Source organism: Nelusetta ayraudi, unplaced genomic scaffold (assembly GCF_046127955.1).
Source record: "Nelusetta ayraudi isolate G7.1 ecotype Tasmania unplaced genomic scaffold, CSIRO-AGI_Nayr_v1 ptg000021l, whole genome shotgun sequence".
Lineage (NCBI taxonomy): Eukaryota > Metazoa > Chordata > Actinopteri > Tetraodontiformes > Monacanthidae > Nelusetta > Nelusetta ayraudi.
Window position 1 is genome coordinate 796,272 of NW_027466071.1, and position 18,380 is coordinate 814,651.

Genomic DNA, 18,380 nt, shown 5'->3' on the forward strand with positions numbered 1-18,380 from the left:
GAAGACTGGAGAACTTCCTTCTTTTTTGTTTCTGGCTGTCTGTGTTTGTCTTGCTCCCTTTTGTGTCTTTTCTTCTTTTTCCTCCCTCATTGTAATCCCTCCTTCCTCGGCAAATCCTGCTTGCAGGTGCAATCAGCCCCGCCAGTGGGTTGCCTCATGATTTATAGCAGCGCTCCATGAAAACTGTTTTTCTACACATGCAACACCCTCTGTGTGTTTTTGTATTGTGGTCTATCGAAAAAAAATGCTTTTTGGGCCCTTTGGATTTTTTTGCTGGAGTACCTCGAGTGGCCACAAGGAAAAATAGGCATTATACGGCCCCATAGAGCATGCTCAGTAGTGTCACTTCCCATCATGCCTCTGTAAACACACGTGATGCAAAAGGCCGCATCAGCCAATCAGAACAAGCCTCGACACAGCACACTGGGAATAAAGTATTTTCTTGAGATTTTCTGGCATTTATAATACAGATCTTATGATACAGTACTCATTATGATATTATGATATCCTGTATCCACTACTTATAACACCTTCATGCGTGCACCTCTCTTGCCCTTCTCCACGAGAGGAGCTTTGCATCCCAGACAGTCAAACACGGGCTGCCAGATTAACTTTCCCAAGCCCCATCCCACCCCCCACCCCACCCCTCCTCCTCCACTCGCCGCAATTTGTCTCCTGTCATCTTCGGTTCGGTTTCCCTCGACCGACCGACCTGCTGTTGGATTCCACATCTGCCAGAGGGAGACGGTCTGAGTCGAGCCTCTCGCTGCGACGGGGATGGGAGAAGCGGCTTTTTCTTGGCGGCGGGCTCAAAGCGGAGGGCTTGTTTTCCCTCCCGAGTCAGTGTTTGTAGCAGGGCGGCGGTGTGTCAACACGCTCTGATGTTGCGAGGTCCGACACGGCGCTGGCCATCCCTGCCCGCGAGGTTCAGCCCAGTGGCGGAGCCAGAAATGTTCCTTTGGAGTGACCACAGGGTGAGATCGTTACTCACATAGGAGTGGCAATAAGTTGATACCTGAAATGACTGCATACACACTGTAATGTACTACATACTGTAGTTTTTTTTTGGGGGGGGGGGGATTTATCAAATGTTTTCAGTAGCTACGTTTACAGTTTTTCGCAAAAAAAGAAGAAGCGATAATTCTAAAGTTTTGCTGTAATTGTCGTAATCCCCGTAATTTTACCCCAGAACAAAATCCAGGCCAATCATCAAGTCAGCAACACGTTATGCATTTAAAAATGGTCCTGTACATCAATGGTCAACAAAGATATGACTTGAGATGCAGTAGTGTGGAAGTTTAGGTCAAATTCTCCCCCCTCGCCACAGGGGGGCTACGGCCACCACTGGCCACCAGGTAGCTCCACCCCTGGTTTGACCCCTCTGCTTTCCAACTGAAGCTCCACCCATTCCACCAGCTTGCTTGCTTTGCCCAAACCCTTCTCTCTGCTTTTAACGACCAGGAAACTCACTTTCCGCATACACCATGAAGCCACCTGGACAATAGAGGAAGCCAACGCAAACCTGTTACCTTCTTAGGCGACGGGGCGGCAAAACGGTTTCGGCGTTTGGACGCTAATTGGCAGAGCTGATTTTGCAGATTGTGTGTGTGTGTGTGTGTGTGTGTGTGTGTGTGTGTGTGTGTGTGTGTGTGTGTGTGTGTGTGTGTGTGTGTGTGTGTGTGTGTGTGTGTGTGTTCATGAATGCTGCCTTTATGTCTCCCTGTGAGCCATGGTTGTCGGCGGTGTCATGTGATCTTGTTCAGTGCAAAGTCGAACTCTGCGACAAGGAAACCTATTCCTTCCACTTTTATGATGTCTGGAAATTTTGCTGTGGGATCTGATTATTATATAATCATTAAAATCTCACTGATTATAAATGCACTGGTTATCACAACTGTTTTCTTTTATGTGTCCTAGTGAATGGTACGGAGGACTTTGTCTCGCGGCGGATTTTAATAACCCGCAACCTTTTGGAAATCTTTTTTCTTCGCTTTTTTTCTTGAAAGATGTTCTCATCCTCTGCGGTAGTGACCAAAGTCTGAAGGGACACAGTGCAGAGCTGCAGCATGCTGAGAATGTCCCGCCTAAAATGAAAACGTGTGAAGTGGAACGCGCAGGCGCGCGCGTGGTGTCGCCGCTCAGCTTTTACTGATCAGCCCCTTGATGTTAAAGAACCGGTGCTTCCTTCCTTCATTACCGGGTCACCTTCTTTTCTCTGAGAGGCTGCAGCCGCTCACGTGCCTTTGGCAACAGTCACTTCCACGTCTTACTCAGCCCGGGATCTCCAGTGAGTCACAGCCGTGATTAGCATCTTGTCCTCTCACTGTTTCTGAAGTGCAGAGAGGTGAGGAGGAAATGAGAGAGAGAGGAAGACGTGGTCATATCACAATTTCAACAGTAACAACGGTTTTTGCAGATGTGGCGCCCTCTACTGTATTGTGATAGATCCTGCATTTTTGCATTTTGCACCCACCTTCCATCCTGCAACAGCCGATGTGTGATGATGGTGTCACCTTTTTTTTTTCCAATATCTATTCAATTATTATTTCTTGATCTTTTGTTGTTATTTGCCACTTTTTTCATACCCCGATCATACCTAGATTTTTTTCTTCTTTTTTTTAAGCTCAAGCAACAGTTGAAGACTTCCAGATCCGACCCCATGCCCTCTACGTCCACTCCTACAAGGCCCCGACCTTCTGCGACTACTGCGGGGAGATGCTATGGGGCCTCGTCCGCCAGGGGCTCAAATGTGAAGGTCAGACTTGAACATCCCCCCCTTAAAAAAAAAACAAAAACAAAAACAAAAAAAACGCAACACAAAAGCAAACACTGTCATGAACTTGTGTTTTTTTTTTTTTTGTAACTTCCTGTTTTATTTTGATGGTCTCCGTTTTCCCTTGTATCGTCTGTTATTCCTCTCGTCCTCGTTGTCCCGCCTTCCTGTCCGATTTTCACCTGTGTCTCGTATTTCTGCCCCACCCTGATGATTGTTCTCACCTTGTTCCACATAACATGCATCCACTTTTACTGATACCCTTCTCTCCAAGGCCCAGCTGCAGTCTTGCGGCCGACGTCATACGTGCGATCAATGAAAACGTTACTCGACCCCTTCCTGTCAAACGTTTTTGGTGATATTTTTTCTGCGTGTTGCCTTTGACGTCGCGGCTGACTCTCCCCTCTCTCTGTTTCCAGGATGCGGGTTAAACTATCACAAGCGATGCGCCTTCAAGATCCCCAACAACTGCACTGGTGTGAGAGGAGAGAGGAAGAGGAGACTCTCCAACGTCTCCCTGCCCGGCCCGTCCCTGTCCGTCCCTCGTCCGACCCCCGCCGAAAATGCAGTGGTGGTCCTGGACGAGGTGAGCGAGCGCGGCCGATGATTAATGCGAGGAAACTCATAACTTATGTGAAGAGCGCCGGCGGAAAGTTGGAAAGACCGCCCAGCCTGCATACAACCAACTGGCTGGCATTTAGACGCGGTCCTAAATTAGACCCGAAGCCGGTTGAGCTGGCTGAGGGCAGCCGGTCTGCATGCCGGTCACAAGCGCTGCCCCAACATTTCAACGTGTCTAAACTCATCAAATTTGGCCTCTTTTGCATGGCGCGATTCCCTGGCGTCCCGTCGGAGAATACCACCGATGCAGAAAATTAAATTGCGCCGCGCGGAGCTCCGTTCGCCGAGACCTTCAGCCAGGCCTGACGGAACGCCTTTTGCATAAGCTCGCTCTGAAAAATATTCCGCTCTTGTCTGTTTCCTCCTGAAAGGTCATCGGGAAATGTGATTAGCTTAATGACATTAAGTGTTCCTTCATCTGAACTGATGTGTCCGCCGGCTGGCGGGCTGACTTCTCCCGTCCAAATTTGGAGATGTATTCACGAAGAATGAAGGCTATGTAACCAGGATGTGGTGAAACTTTTAAGCGAAACCTAAAAACCCACCTTTTTAGAATAGCTTTTAATTGAACTCTGTTTTTATTTTTCTTTATTGTCTTTCTCTCTGTAGCACTTTGAAATTACTTAAATGTAAAGTGCATTATAAATTAAAGTCATTATTATTATTATTATTATTATTATTATTATTATTATTATTATTATTGTTATTATTATGAAACACGACAAGTTTGGGCTGCCGAGATGGCGTTGGATGAACGAAATGATGCTGACTCGGAACGGCAGATTTGTTTCGATGTTCTGCTTCCCCAACATTAGAATAAACCTCTTTCTTTACCCACTTAACTTTCTGTTGTCAGACTCAGAAAAAGTCTATTCATCCCGAGGGCTGATTAGGAGCCTTAAGAGCTGAATACAAGGAATATTAAGATACAATAAAAAGAAATAAAAAAAAGGTGGTAAAGGTGCTGTTGTGGCCTTACAAGTGCAAACAGCAGGTCGTGCACAGTGAGAGGCCTCCCGCCAGTTTATTGATTTTATTAATTTTTGAATTGTTCTGCAGCAGAGGTCCCACCAGGAGGCGGGCAAGCGGATCCTCTCCTGGAGCGGCAGGCCCATCTGGATGGAGAAGATGGTGCTGGGGCGGGTCAAGGTGCCCCACACCTTCGCCATTCACACGTACACTCGTCCCACCATCTGCCAATACTGCAAGAGGCTGCTCAAGGGTCTGTTTCGCCAGGGCATGCAGTGCAAAGGTAGGATTGGAAGGGAAGAGGCAGAAGTATCATCATCCTGATTTATATACACGTGATGATCATATCATGATGTCTCATTGTATCATTGGAGAAATAAAAAAAAAAAAACAACTTTACTTGAGATTGACATTCACAAAATTGGATTCTTTTCCAGCTTTGTCTGTTAGGTTGCACAATGGTCAAAGCACAACTACATCCAGTGACACTTTTCCACAAATCATTGCTGCAGAAAAGCCTCGGCTGCAGTTTACAAACCTAGGGGGGGGGGCAAAAAGCATTGACAAAGGTTTCGGATTTCGATCTGTCGTGGTTAGACGGCTCACCGGGAGTTGCCAGCTAACGTTGCCACAAACGGATAACTTTTAATGCACTGGGCGATGACCTATTTGGTGAGAAGCAGTTTTCTGTTCTGTGTCAGATCTCTCACATCTAAACCTGCGTGCTAATCGCAGCCCGATCACGCCCCTCCTCACACCGAGGGGCCGTCCCACCATGTCATTAAAGGAGCAAACACAAATAATTGTCAGACACTATATCATTATATTTCCCACAGCTACATACATACAATCAACTGAAATGACTTGTTTAAAAAAAAAAAAAAAAAATCTCTCTTGTTCCAGACTGCAGATTCAACTGCCACAAGCGATGCGCTTCAAAGGTACCAAGAGACTGTTTGGGGGAGGTGGATTTTAACGGAGGTGAGTCCTGCATCAGAATTCAGAGCCACGTTATCTCCGGATTGTTGCAATTTTGTATTTTTTTTCATGTGTTGCACGGTTATTGTTCCTGAATGTAGAGCCCGCCAGTCCCGGCCCAGACTCTGACACTACTATGGACACTATGGAGGTCGACAGTAGTGACCTGGATGGCAGCAGAGGCCTGGATGACCCAGAAGAACCTTCCACCCCAGATGAGAGGATGTTTGACATGGATTCTCCCTTGTTGGACTGGAAGAGGTCTGACGAGGAGCCCATCAAGGCCATCAGGTGCTCTGACTTTTGACCCCAGTGTGCGGTTGACAGCGATGCGTTCAATTTTTCCTTTCTTGAGATATTTGGTATATCTTCATCCCAACCTTTTAATGACATTGAGAAGAAGCCACAGTCGAAAATTCATGGAAACAAAGAAACAATATATTCCAAAACGACAAATTTGCAATAAAGTTTGACCGCCTGCTTGTGTGGAATCAGAGCTAATGCGCAAAATATTCTATGGAAACCGGTTTTCAGAATTAAAAAGTACGCAGTGAACATTGGCCAATGCCAAATGACAACAATTGCTGAAATCTTCTCTCCAGTGTTTTGTTATGTAGCCTCATAAGTTCACATGAAATCACTTAATGGGAATGCGTCACTGTTTTCATTTTATTTTTCATTCATTTTCAGAAGTTTGACATCAAAAGGAGTTGCATGGTTCAATAAAAAAAAAAAAAAGGAGAAGTTAGATGCCCTCATTCTGTGCACTGACAAGTCTACCTGCTGCGCTGAGTTCACTAGCTGGCTGACTCTCCCTGCTTTTTGTGTGTGTTTGTGTGTGTGTGCGCACAGCCCCTCCACAAGCAGCAACATCCCTCTGATGCGGGTGGTCCAGTCCATTAAACACACCAAGAGGCGGAGCTCCACGGTGGTGAAGGAAGGCTGGATGGTTCATTACACCAGCAGGGACAACCTGGTAGGACTGCGTGCTGGAAAATGTCCAAACCAAAACCTTTTTTTCCCCCTTTGTTCCAAATTTGTTTTCTCACAAAAACGATCCTGACAAATTGTGACTGCGTTTTATGATATGGAACTAATAGGAAACATTTCCCCACTTTAAACAGCGGAAGAGACATTACTGGAGGCTGGACAGCAAAAGCCTGAGTCTGTTCCAGAACGACACAGGTGCCAAGTTCTACAAAGTAAGCATGCGACCGACCGACCGTCCGACCGACTGAGCGTCCTCTGGCCCTTTGTTGCTGAAACATTCCGCTGTCTTGTCTCTCACACCAAACTCCCAGCTCTGGGCGAAAGCCACCATGGCTCTGTGCACAGCCATTGCAAGGTCATCAGTCTCTAGGGGGAAGTAAACGACAACAACAGCGCAATAGTTTTGCCAGAAGATGGTGCTGTGTCGTACCATTCGTTTAAAGTTAGAGCCATATTTGTCCGTGATGTCTGTCGAAAGAGATCTGCGGTCATTGCCAGTCTGATGAAAAGAAACAAGTATTGCTTTTTGTTTGCTGACAATAGGCCTTCATAAAGGGAGAGGTCATTGGCTCCAGTTGGAAGGAGGGGTCCTCTATGTGGAACCGTGTGTCAAGTGCTGCCCGAAGGATCATAAGATCATAGTAGCATTTGTTATAAGAAAGATGCGACAGCACCACGAACATCAGACAACGGATTGATATTGATATTGATTAACACCCTCTTAGAATAATGACAGAAGTTTTCAGAGAAACGAAAAATTTAACCAACTCATCATGAGAAGACGATTGGTGATTTTGTACAGCAAAAAAAAAAAAAAAAAAGACTATGAAAACAAATATTATTGTAGGGAGATGGCGATTCTCAGGCGACTCTCAGGACCCCAATTTTTTTCCTCCTGAATATATATATTTTTTAAATTCCTCTTTTTTAAAAAAAAAATAAAAAAAATCTGGACTGTTATGATAATCCTGTTCACATTTCAAGTGGATTGGACTAAAACTCAAGGACCTATGTTGAGGAATATCTCCAGAGTCCACTGTAGAACATTTTCCATTTCTGCACTTGCACACATGTACCAGATTTAGCTGCGCCAGCGAGCCACTTTACCAACCAAACGGCCTTAATATTAACTTGCAACGTCTTCCCTTGCTATTGATATCTATCTATTATATGACAGGAGAAGCGTTTGAAATATACAGCTCGTTTTCAAGAGCGGCGTCAACCTCTTGCACGTCAATGCCCCTCGAGTCGCCACGGCGAAGACGGACGTTGCCACTCTGCCGTTCGGGGTCGGCGGCGAACGTTGTGTGACACCTCCCGCTCCGTGCCAGGGCAGCAGTCAGTCATTACGCTGCCGCAGGGGCTTAATGGCGCAGTAATTACACAGTAAGGGCAGAGGGAGGGAACCTCCAGCCCTGCACGGTAAAGATTTCCACATGTGCACTGGCGGCGGCTGCGCGCACACAGGGTTCGGGGGCCGGGGCCGGGGCCGGGGGGCTGGGGGTATAATCGTTTTGTGTCCGCGCAGCTTTTGTGCTCCCCGGGACTTTGACACCTACTTGATCTGCGACCAGAGAGGCGCTCCAAACTTCTTTTAGCGCGTCTTACGTCAGCGTTCGTCCTCGCCGACGTGCAGGTGCCTCCACGAGCCGCTTTCGCCTGTCTCTCTTCTCTTCACTCTGCTGATTCGTCTGTTTTCCTTTAGATCGATCGATAAAGTAAATGAAGGAAGGAAGGAAAGCGATGAAATGCGCCGTTCCACCCCGTGTCCCTGCTGAAGCCGTGGAGAGGAAACCTCGCTAACTAACTGAGGGCGTGTTTTACTGGCGGCTTTATGTGGTTCTTTATTATCAACTTGGCACTGCGGAGCAACGTTTAAGACCCTCGGGAGGCTAATTGAAGGCTAGCTGTAAATGCCTTGTTTTTTTTTGTGTGTTCCTCCCTAAATGCCTCAGAGTTTCGCTCTTTGTCCTCCGCCTGTCGCTCGACCTTTTAAAGGATAAAGCAAGATAATTGCCAAAGGAAAAAATACTTTGAGGGGTCTCAGATCCCAGAAACCCCACCTCAGATTCCCCATGTGCACGCCCTGCATTCGGGGGGGAATACATTTCCTTTGAATCCCCCTCTCCAGTCTTTCGGCCTGCTGCTCGTCATGCGTGCTGCTCGCCCGCCGCCCGCCCACCCGCCCGCCGCTCTCCTTTTTTCTCCCTACCTCGAATCTGATTAGCGGCAGTCGCTACTCGCGTGGCGGCTCGCTACCGAGCTCATGGCCGCCCCCCCCGACCCATCCCACCCTAAACCCCCGTTTTTGGAAGCCACAACAACTTCCCGTTTGAAGACGAGACCCCTGTACTTGTGGCTTTCTCTCTGAAGGGACGGGGGGGATGAGGGAGAGACAGAGGGAGGGAGGGGCTTCTCCTTCTGTCTCGGGCCAGATTGAGTCCCGCCGGAGACAAACGCACAACATCCACCCTACCGACCCACCCACCCACGCGTTGGTTCACCACGTCCACCCACACAGAGGGGGAGGAGGAGGAGGACGAGGAGGAGGGGGTCTCAGTCGTCTCTCTAGCGGCGGCAGCGCCAGTGGCCGGGGCCTCCGACCGGCCCCTGCCTTGTAATCATGCAACCAGAGCACTTGAGCTACCGCAGGGCCCCGCTCACGTGACCCGGGCCCGGCTAACCACAAGCACTTCACCCGATACTCGGCGGTGAGCCATGCCGAGTTGCCGGAGACGGCGCGCGTCTTGCCGAGCCCCTCATTGGCTGCCACTTCTTTTTTTTATTTTAATTCCCTTTTCGCGACCCTCCCCTCCTCCCTGCCTCCTCCCTCCTCCCTCTCTTTGATTTGACCGTGAGCTTGAAGAGGAAGGTGCTCTTAAAGCACGCTCGCGCACAGCCAGGCCAGCAAAACTGAAAGTCAGAGCTGCGATCAGCGCTGGGATCTCGCTGAACCACCAGACTGGAGTGTGTGAGTTTCGATGAGAAATCTCTGTTTGTGTCACTCGTGTTTTGAGCAAGTTTGCTTCTTTGCTGTAGATGGTTTTCCTCTGCTTTATTTGAGATTGTTATGTTTCCATTCTTGATATTTTATCCGCTTCCAGTTCCTACGGCTAAATGAGCTTTTTTTTCTTGCCTATTAAAGGGGAATTCTTCATATTTTGCAAATTTCTGACAACCTCTTTCAAAGCAAGGACTCTTCATCCGGTCCTACTGAGACTGACTCGGGACTTTGAAAAAAGAAAAAATCCTGCTGCTCAACTTATTCATGAAACACAACACAAAGTCTTTGCTTTGCTTCTAACCTGCTGCGTCTTCTGTCCCTCTGGCAGGAAATCCCTCTGTCTGAGATCCTCCAGGTGGAACTCTCCGGAGACTACAGCAACCTGGCCCAGGGCAGCAACCCTCACTGCTTTGAGATCATCACGGCCACCATGGTCTACTATGTCGGGGAGAAGAACACCAGTCCGTACCACAGTCCGGCCCTGGCCGCCTCTGGAGTGGGCATGGAGGTGGCTCAGGGCTGGGAGAAGGCCATCAGACAGGCCCTGATGCCTGTCACCCCTCAGCCCAGTGTGGCCAGCGCTGCTGCTCAGGGAAAAGATCACAGTGAGTACAAGAGTCACTCACTGGAATATTTTTCTTTTTAAGTTAGAAATAATGATTTCTGTCAACATTTAGATATGAGATGTACAGTCACAGACCTGATTGTGAGGTATATTGTTTCCTCTTTGCTGTTGCTTACGCTCTTTAGTTGTATTTTATCTTTTAGATATATTTCTGCCATTCATGATCTCCATTTTATCTTAGTTTGAGCACTTTTTGAAATGTTGCACTACTCATGTTTTTATGCACTTCAAGATTATTATTAAAAGCATCAATTGCCTGTTGACAGAAATAGCTTAGCAGCCAATCAGATGGCAGCAACTCGGTATATTCATGCGTGCAGACGCGGTCGCCAACTTGCTGGAGTTCAAGGCCAGCATCAGAATAGTGGAGGCAGAATGAGACATGGTTGATGCTGGTAGACGGGCTGCAGGGCTGCTGATCATCACAACCATCTCCAGGATTTGCAGAGGATGTCACAGGTCATGTGGAGGGAAAATGCCTGGTTGAGGTCAGGGGTCAGAGGTCAGACTTTGTTGGTGACCACAGAAAGGCAACAGTAACTCAAAAAAAGTCACTTGTTACAACCTGTGTGCGTGTGGCAAAAGCAAAATTAGGGAAGTTTTGATGGCTTGGTATCGGTCAAGAATTCAGTCTCAGTTAACAGGGAGGACTTGTAATGTTGGAGGGGTTTTCCTGAACTGAAAATAAGCCGGTGTTGTAACCTACATCTGGCCCGCAAAGGAAAACCAAACGAACCAAAGAGAAGACAAATGAAAAGAAAAGCGAGTCTCGCTTTTAGTCTGAAAGTCAGAGGAATGCCCAGAGAAACAGAAGCGCGCACGCTGTGTGCAGCACAGTTTCTGTTGCGGTGAAAGCAGAGTCACAGCAGTAGGAGGTCGAGTTGAGAAATGACTGAGCTTCTCCCACGGCCGTCTGGACGGACGTCAGGCAAACTCGGCTTCCGCGTCTGTTCATGTATCATTAATTCATAAAGCGGTTCAGTGAGAGGAGTCGTGCATCCTCTCCACATTTAAATGCAGCTGCCACCGAAAGCAGGTCGACCCGATCCAAGCACTCCACCTGTTCTGAAACCAGTTTCAGTTTTATTGAGTTGAGAGTCTGGAAGTGTCTTCGTCCAAAAGTTTGGTTCGTGCGTTCAGTTCAGTACAGTTCAGTTGTTGTTTTTTTGTAATTCTGTCACCATCGCACCACTTTTCTCACCCATATAAAGATGATAGGAAAACTTGTTTGTGTCTTAACAGAATGACGGCATTGTGTCGCTGACTTCCTTCTGACCTTTGTCGTTTACTTCCTGTCAGAATAGTTTCACCTTTCAGCCACACGTGTTTTCCCCACCCGATTTTATACAGGCTCTTTATTGGGTAAACAAGATGATTCATCAGCCAACGGCACAAAGAGTGTGAAGAGTCACAACTCACTGGAAGTTCGGCCTTTTGAAAATGACTTCATGTGAATGCATTGTGTTCTGTCTCTCTCCCTCTCTCTCTCTCCCTCCCTCCCTCCCTCTCTCTTTAGAGGAGCTGTCCATCAGCATATCGGTGTCCAACTGCCAGATCCAGGAGAACGTGGTGGGTGTGGTTCTCATTTGAGATGCCGTAACTCTGCGCCGCGCGAGCGTGCATACATTTGTGTACCATTAAAGTTGCGGTTGCGTCTGAAATTACTGTTGACCCCTCCCCCACCCAGAAATCAGTGAGGGGAGACTGGGGGGGGGGGGGGTGGTCGCTGGGGGATTCATGGGGAAGCTGCAGTCTATTATTATTTTTTTCCCTTCGCTCGCATGAGGAATTTACGGTACATCTCGGCTCCACTTCTGTATCGGGGGGAAGTTGTTGGGCAATACCAGAAAAAGATTTCGGAAATGCACTTTCTCCCGTCACATAGCTCAACCCGCTGTCAGTCAGTGGGAAAAATGACCGCAAGTCAAGTGAAACCGAACACCAACGGGTGCAAATGGTCCCCTGTGTGCAGGATATCGCCTCAGTCTACCAGATCTTCTCCGACGAAGTGCTGGGATCGGGCCAGTTCGGCATCGTGTACGGAGGTACGTCTGGCTGCTGCTGAGCCGCCGGGTTTCCTTTTCCCCCTCGAGCTATTTCGCTTTGAAACGTGCGTCCGCCTTTCACCCAGGCAAACACAGAAAGAGCGGCAGAGACGTTGCCATCAAGGTCATCGACAAGATGAGGTTTCCCACCAAGCAGGAGAGCCAGCTGAGGAACGAGGTGGCCATATTACAGGTGCGGCACTGAATGAAGAAGGAGGAGAAAAAAAAGAAATCTGCATCGGCAACATTTGCACGTTTCGCTGATTCCTCACTGTGTCTGCAGAATCTGCATCACCCGGGCATCGTCAACCTGGAGTGCATGTTCGAGACGCCGGAGCGGGTGTTTGTGGTCATGGAGAAGCTGCACGGCGACATGCTGGAGATGATTCTGTCCAGCGAGAAGAGCAAACTGCCCGAGAGGATCACCAAGTTCCTCGTCACGCAGGTCGGCACGGCCCCTCAAACGCACCTCCTTCCTCCTCGGTGATCGGGCTGAAGTCACCGGTGCACATCAAACTGCTAAAGTCTCACTGTATGGAGTGTTGCATGTGATGTTTTTCTTTCTCGAACTGCATCACATCAGTATGTCTTGTCATTCATCGCTGTCTGGTGTCTTCACCAGATCTTGTGGTAAAGCAGAAGCAGCACAAATGGGGAAACCGAGTTTGAAATAGCTGGCGCTCCTCCTGCTTTTAGTTTTGAATCGTGGAAGCATTTTGCTTCCTCTGTGTAGGGACATGCAAAATTATAGCGGCACATAACCTGCTGCACTTTCTGGTAAATGTTATAACATTGTACCTAAAGCTGTTGTTTAACAAATAGCAAGGCATTTTTTATATATATATAAAAACAACATTGTGGACTTGTTGTTGAGGTTCCATAATAGATTTTTCTTGACATCTCACCATTATGTAATGTGTTAGTTTTTTCTAAAAAAAAAAAATAAAAAAAAAATATATATATATATATTTTTTTTTAGCAATTTTTGAAATGATAAAAACAACCAAAAGTACACAAACACAGGGGTAAATGCTGCTGCACAGTGGAGGATGTCAACAGAAACAGTAACTGCAGGGGGAGATTCTCAAAGTTACCCGTTACATAATCCAACGCAAGCTTCTCTTCTACTCCCTCTGCCGCTTCAGCAGATCTTCCACTCTGTTGTTTTTGGGTCAGTGTGCTAGCTAGCCCTCCCCATCCCCCCTTTGTGCGCAGTCTTGTTTATTCTTGCGCGGCTCCCTCAGAGGGGGACTGTTTACTGGCTCGGTCTGCGCGGCACCGCCAGCTCCTGCCCGACCCGACCCGGCCCGGCCGTAGATTACAGCCTGTCGCGGGCAGGTGGCTTTGTGGCCTGATTAGACGGAGCTGGAGGCCCCTGCTGCGCCCAAACAGAAGCCGGGGGCCCATTAACAAACAGGCCCATTAACTGCGGCGTGCTCCGCTCTCATGTGGCCTCAGCGGGACTTCAGTCCAAGTCGGGGCAGAGGAGCCAGGCGCTCGGTGGTTTCGGTGGAGGAGCCTCGTGAATATGGATGAAGTCATGAGGCGAGGTCTGGATGTGGAAGGGACTGGTCAAGATGGATGTATTTATGGGCATTTGGACGCTTATGCTGCTCTTATTTCCCCCATACTGCACCGCAAGTTATACAAAAAATGGACAGTGTTCAGGCCGTTTGTCACGGTCACCATTTAAAGGTCCACCGTTTAATATTTGGTTTGATTTATGATTTATTTTTTTTTATCGGTAAAAACTTAATATACTGCCCATAAATACATTAATAAAAGTGTGTAATCACAAAACCAGCAAAGAAGATGGACGACGTGTCCAGGTTTGGGTGTGCAGGCCACCGTAGCTCACAGGCAGCTCAGGAGGAGGAGAAAGGGAGTGAAAGACGTTGCAATCTAAAATGTAACCACTCAGTGTTGCGGTTTCTTCAAATATTACACTCCTCACCTTTAGATATTCACACAGTCTGGGTTTGTTGGAGCTTCAACCTTCTCTACTCCTCTTTTGCCCTCAGATCCTGGTGGCCTTGAGGCATCTGCACTTCAAGAACATCGTCCACTGTGACCTGAAGCCCGAGAACGTGCTGCTGGCCTCCGCCGAGCCCTTCCCTCAGGTAAACGTGGGGGAAAAACAGCGCCGCGAGGTGAGCGACAGTGCACGTGGACTCACTCGGCGCTCGTGTCCGCCCCCTGCAGGTGAAGCTGTGCGACTTCGGCTTCGCCCGCATCATCGGCGAGAAGTCGTTCCGCCGCTCGGTGGTGGGCACGCCGGCCTACCTGGCGCCAGAGGTGCTGCGCAGCAAGGGCTACAACCGCTCACTGGACATGTGGTCGGTGGGCGTCATCGTCTACGTCAGCCTGAGCGGCACGTTCCCCTTCAACGAGGACGAGGACATCAACGACCAGATCCAGAACGCCGCCTTCATGTACCCGCCCACCCCCTGGAAGGACATCTCGGCTGAAGGTGAGCGAACGCCGCCGCAGCCCGAGGCCGAGACAAACCACAACGTTGCTATCCCGCCTACATGTCTGTCTCTCTGCCTGTGCTGAAGCGTAAGTGTGTGATGTTGAATTTAGACTCAATGACAGACTCAGTCGTCTCATCCCAATTTCCTTTCCCACTCATGAACGCAACACAAGGGGAAAACAATGTTTAAAGGGAAATAAAAGGGAAGTGAAATGTACTAGTTTAAGTGTAAACCTGGAAAGGTCCAAAAATCTGGAATGAGATTGACAGACAACACTGTGAAAGGGTCGGCATCCTGGTCTGTCTATCTTTAAAGAAGAGGTTGAAGCAAGAATTCTTGAATTATGTCTGACGTTATTAAATCATGTCTTACTCTAAAACTGCTGATTCACAACCATCTCTTTCTCTCACAGCCACAGATCTGATCAACAATCTTCTCCAGGTCAAGATGAGGAAGAGGTACAGTGTGGACAAGTGTCTAAGCCATCCCTGGCTACAGGTAAAGACATTTGTTTCCTTTGTTTCAATCAAGACGAGATAGAAAAAGAAAAAAAAAACATCATCCGAGTGTTCAGAAATGATGATTCAACATCGATTCTGGGTGATTTAACACTTCGGATTTAAAATCGTGGTGTTTTCAAAGGGAAATGAACAAAACTGTGAATTGTTTGGATGCAATATATCCAGAAAATGAAAAATGAAACATCTGTTTTCCACCTATAATAAGTTGACGTTACTGAAATCTTAATCACCGTCCATGTCATTGGGGCTAAAAACTTTATCGACCTCATCTAACGAAGTGCACTTCACTTCATCAAACTCGTACGGTGCAGTCTCCTCACGCCTGAACACGCTCTCAAACTGAAATCAAAAAAAAAAAAATATATATCCAAATCACTCTCATCAAAAAATTGTTGTTCTGCAAAAAACTTCATTTGAAACCCAAATAACCGTCTTAAGAACATGTGCTGTGCAGCCAGCATGTGATTAAAGCTGCATGCTGAGTGGAATGCATGTCGCATGATTATGACTATATCATTATTTTGTCGCGTCTGTGAATAAAAAAGCAAAGCAAAAAAAAAACAACAAAGTGCTTGGCTGCTGGAGTGCACGCCATGCTGGGTTGGTTTCAATGCGCGCGTGTCTCCCACCTCAGGACTATCAGACCTGGTTGGACCTCAGGGAGTTCGAAACGCGGCGGGGCGAGCGCTACATCACCCACGAGAGCGACGACGCTCGCTGGGAGGAGTTCGCCGACGAGCACTGCCTGATTTACCCCAAACACTTCATCATGGCGCCCAACCTGGACGACATGGACGAGGACCCCTAGTGGCGCGGAGGGGGCGAGAGCGAGCGAGAGAGAGAGAGAGAGAGAGAGATGCTCCTGCATCCCGTATTAAAAAAAATGAAGGACAATGGCCGTCGAACGACGGTGGGCCGTTTTCCTCCTCCCTTCTCTAGAACTGTTGGAATCCAGAGGGAAGCGGGTCGGGTGAAGCCCGCCCCCCCCACCCCTTCTCCCCTCCCACCTCCCCAACAAGGAGCTTCGGAAGTGGGCGAAACGGCCGCGGGTCGACGCCGGCGGCGACGGCTCTGTGGCGGCGCTCGCCAAAGGCAGCGCGCGGGGAGCGATGACTTCGAGACGAGACGTCGGGCGGCGGGGAGGGGGGGCAGAATTTTACTGATTTGCACAGCGTCAAAACATTCCAAGGAGAATTGGGTTCATTATTTTTTTACGGAACCGTTGACTTGAAAGTGACAGTTTGGACATTTTATTCACACACGGCGTCGGACGGACTTGTTTTTTTTTCTGTTTAATTAATAATATGACTCTGATCTGCATGTGAGCTGCCGCCCCCCCCGTTCCCCGTCCACTGACCCACCCTCTCCCAGGAGCAAAGGGCACTTTTCACCAGGGATGCCGCCACCTGACAATTTCATCTCTAAACTGTCTGTGAGAGCGAGAGCCTCTCGGCATGGAAACTGGAACTGTCGCGTTTATTTCCGTTCTCTCTTTCTGTGTATGTGTGTGTTTTTTTTGTTTTGTTTTGTTTTGCACTAAACTACATCAACTGGCTGCTAGAAGAAAGCGGAAGAGTCGCCTGCGCCGCCCAGTCTAGTTGCAAAGTGTCACTCGGCAGAAAGTGGAAGCAGCTCCCGCAGTATCGGCTGCTGCGTCATCATTTTTTTCTTTTTTTCTTCTATTTTTTCTGAAGCATTCCGGCAGCAGAGTGAGCAGAGTGAGTCCTGGAAGTGGCCGCTTAAAGTGTTCAAGTTCTTAACTTTGCTCAGAAAAAATTGCCCAAACACCTGAACCAAAAATCTTCTTCCTTTCACTCTTTAATTCTCTTTTTTTTTTTATCATTATTATTGTTATTATTTTTATCGTATTTTTTCTAAATGAACCTCTTGAGTTTGTGTTTTCGCCACAACCAAAGGAATCTTCCCCCTCCTCCTCCTCCTCCTCCTCCCCCTCCTGCAAAACATTGCCTACTTCTCGTTGTGTGTCTGTGTTTTCCCCCTCGTGGCGTCTTTGAATGTGGCCGCTCGGACCCTGGAAGTGTGCGTTCTTCGCTGCGTCAACGGGAGGTTTTCAACAGAACAAACCACTCGCGCCTGTTTTTTTTTTTTCCATGGCGCTGTCCGGACCTTTGAGAAACACTGCGGCGTCGCCAACGAGTGTGTCGCTCGTGCAGTCTGCCGCGCCGGCGTGTCCGGGGAGCAACTTCCTGTTTCTTGTTGTCCTTCTCTGTCTTTTGTTGCCGCTGGATTGGCAGGTGTCAGTGTTTTGTATATTTTAGTACATACCGATGGAATAAAGACTTTTCAGCTGACAATGGTCAGGTTGCCTTAGAGTGCTCTTTTTTATCTATTCATTATTATTGTTTTATTCATTGCTATTGTGGCCAGCTTCGACTGTGGTTGTATAAAGCTGATTCACCAAGTAAGTTTTGAATGCATGGCCCATTGTATATATTGTTTTAGATGGGAGTGGGTCCCTCATCATCAATTAGATCAGATAATGAGATGATGTATAATTTGCCAAGATAGTTACCCTGCATTGCTGCACCTTCCCCCCCCCCCCCCCCACACACACACACACACAATATCAGAATGTGAGCAAATAAGTCTACGTAAAGCCATCAAGCGAACAAAACCAACAAACACTTGAAAATTCCTCTCCTTTATAAATCGTGCCTCTGCTGCCACAGGTTCACACCTCCGTCTCGTAATAACGTCAACCCTCTTTTATGAGTACGGCTCTGTGCCTATAAAAATGTTTTTTAACATTTATGAGCAGGGCTGAAATGTCGGGGAGGCCAACCAGTGGTTGAAATCTAACACTGGCAGGAAAGATGTTTAGATTTTCAAGTCAACCTGACGCAGCAACTTTTATTCTGAGTCTAATCTTGACTTGAGTTTTTACTTCAATGTCCACTAGGGACATTAGTTTTAGGCATCAAATGCATGCATCGCATATAAAAACGCATACAGACAACAAAGTCATCAGACACCAACGTAGGAATTGATAAGAACCAAGCAGCAGTGAACGACACTGCACATTCGCTAAGCCAACACCAAACATCTTATATAGTTAATTGCATCTTTCTCAGAGCCTCATTTCATTATTATGATCCACCCAAAGTCAAACAAAGCAAAACAATTCATCATTAGCAGCACAGTACAGTGAGAGACAAACAAACAGAGGAATCCACTACTACTACTGCATCAATCAGCAGCTTTAGTTACAGCAGATCAGATCTGCTCATGACCCCGACCTGTTCCAGTGGGGACACTGCCCTCTAGAGGTTGTTTATTTACTTATTAAGGCCAGGGCAGTGGGGCGAGCAGAGAGTTTGCAACGACTACTCTTACATTTGCTGATTCTGAACAGTTTCCTG

The 18,380-nt window shown here is 47.8% G+C and overlaps 1 protein-coding gene across 5 annotated transcripts in view; it reads left to right on the plus strand.

The window, feature by feature from the left end:
* The window catches only part of prkd3 (protein kinase D3), a 39,653-nt gene extending 22,334 nt beyond the window's left edge, over window positions 1–17,319 (plus strand). For 3 of the 5 annotated variants that reach the window (XM_076027514.1, XM_076027517.1, XM_076027518.1), the window contains 16 exons: window positions 2,624–2,755; window positions 3,193–3,359; window positions 4,454–4,646; window positions 5,267–5,344; window positions 5,443–5,632; window positions 6,194–6,317; window positions 6,466–6,543; window positions 9,664–9,940; window positions 11,477–11,529; window positions 11,933–12,005; window positions 12,092–12,198; window positions 12,289–12,450; window positions 14,027–14,125; window positions 14,208–14,475; window positions 14,892–14,977; window positions 15,635–17,319. In XM_076027514.1, coding sequence (XP_075883629.1) covers window positions 2,624–2,755; window positions 3,193–3,359; window positions 4,454–4,646; window positions 5,267–5,344; window positions 5,443–5,632; window positions 6,194–6,317; window positions 6,466–6,543; window positions 9,664–9,940; window positions 11,477–11,529; window positions 11,933–12,005; window positions 12,092–12,198; window positions 12,289–12,450; window positions 14,027–14,125; window positions 14,208–14,475; window positions 14,892–14,977; window positions 15,635–15,808 — 2,261 coding nt within the window. In that variant the 3' untranslated portion in view covers window positions 15,809–17,319. Of the gene's footprint in view, window positions 1–696; window positions 975–2,623; window positions 2,756–3,192; window positions 3,360–4,453; window positions 4,647–5,266; window positions 5,345–5,442; window positions 5,633–6,193; window positions 6,318–6,465; window positions 6,544–9,663; window positions 9,941–11,476; window positions 11,530–11,932; window positions 12,006–12,091; window positions 12,199–12,288; window positions 12,451–14,026; window positions 14,126–14,207; window positions 14,476–14,891; window positions 14,978–15,634 lie in introns of those variants that run through there. The other 2 variants (XM_076027519.1, XM_076027516.1) reach the window with 2 other exon arrangements.
* The last annotated feature ends 1,061 nt before the right edge of the window (window positions 17,320–18,380 follow it).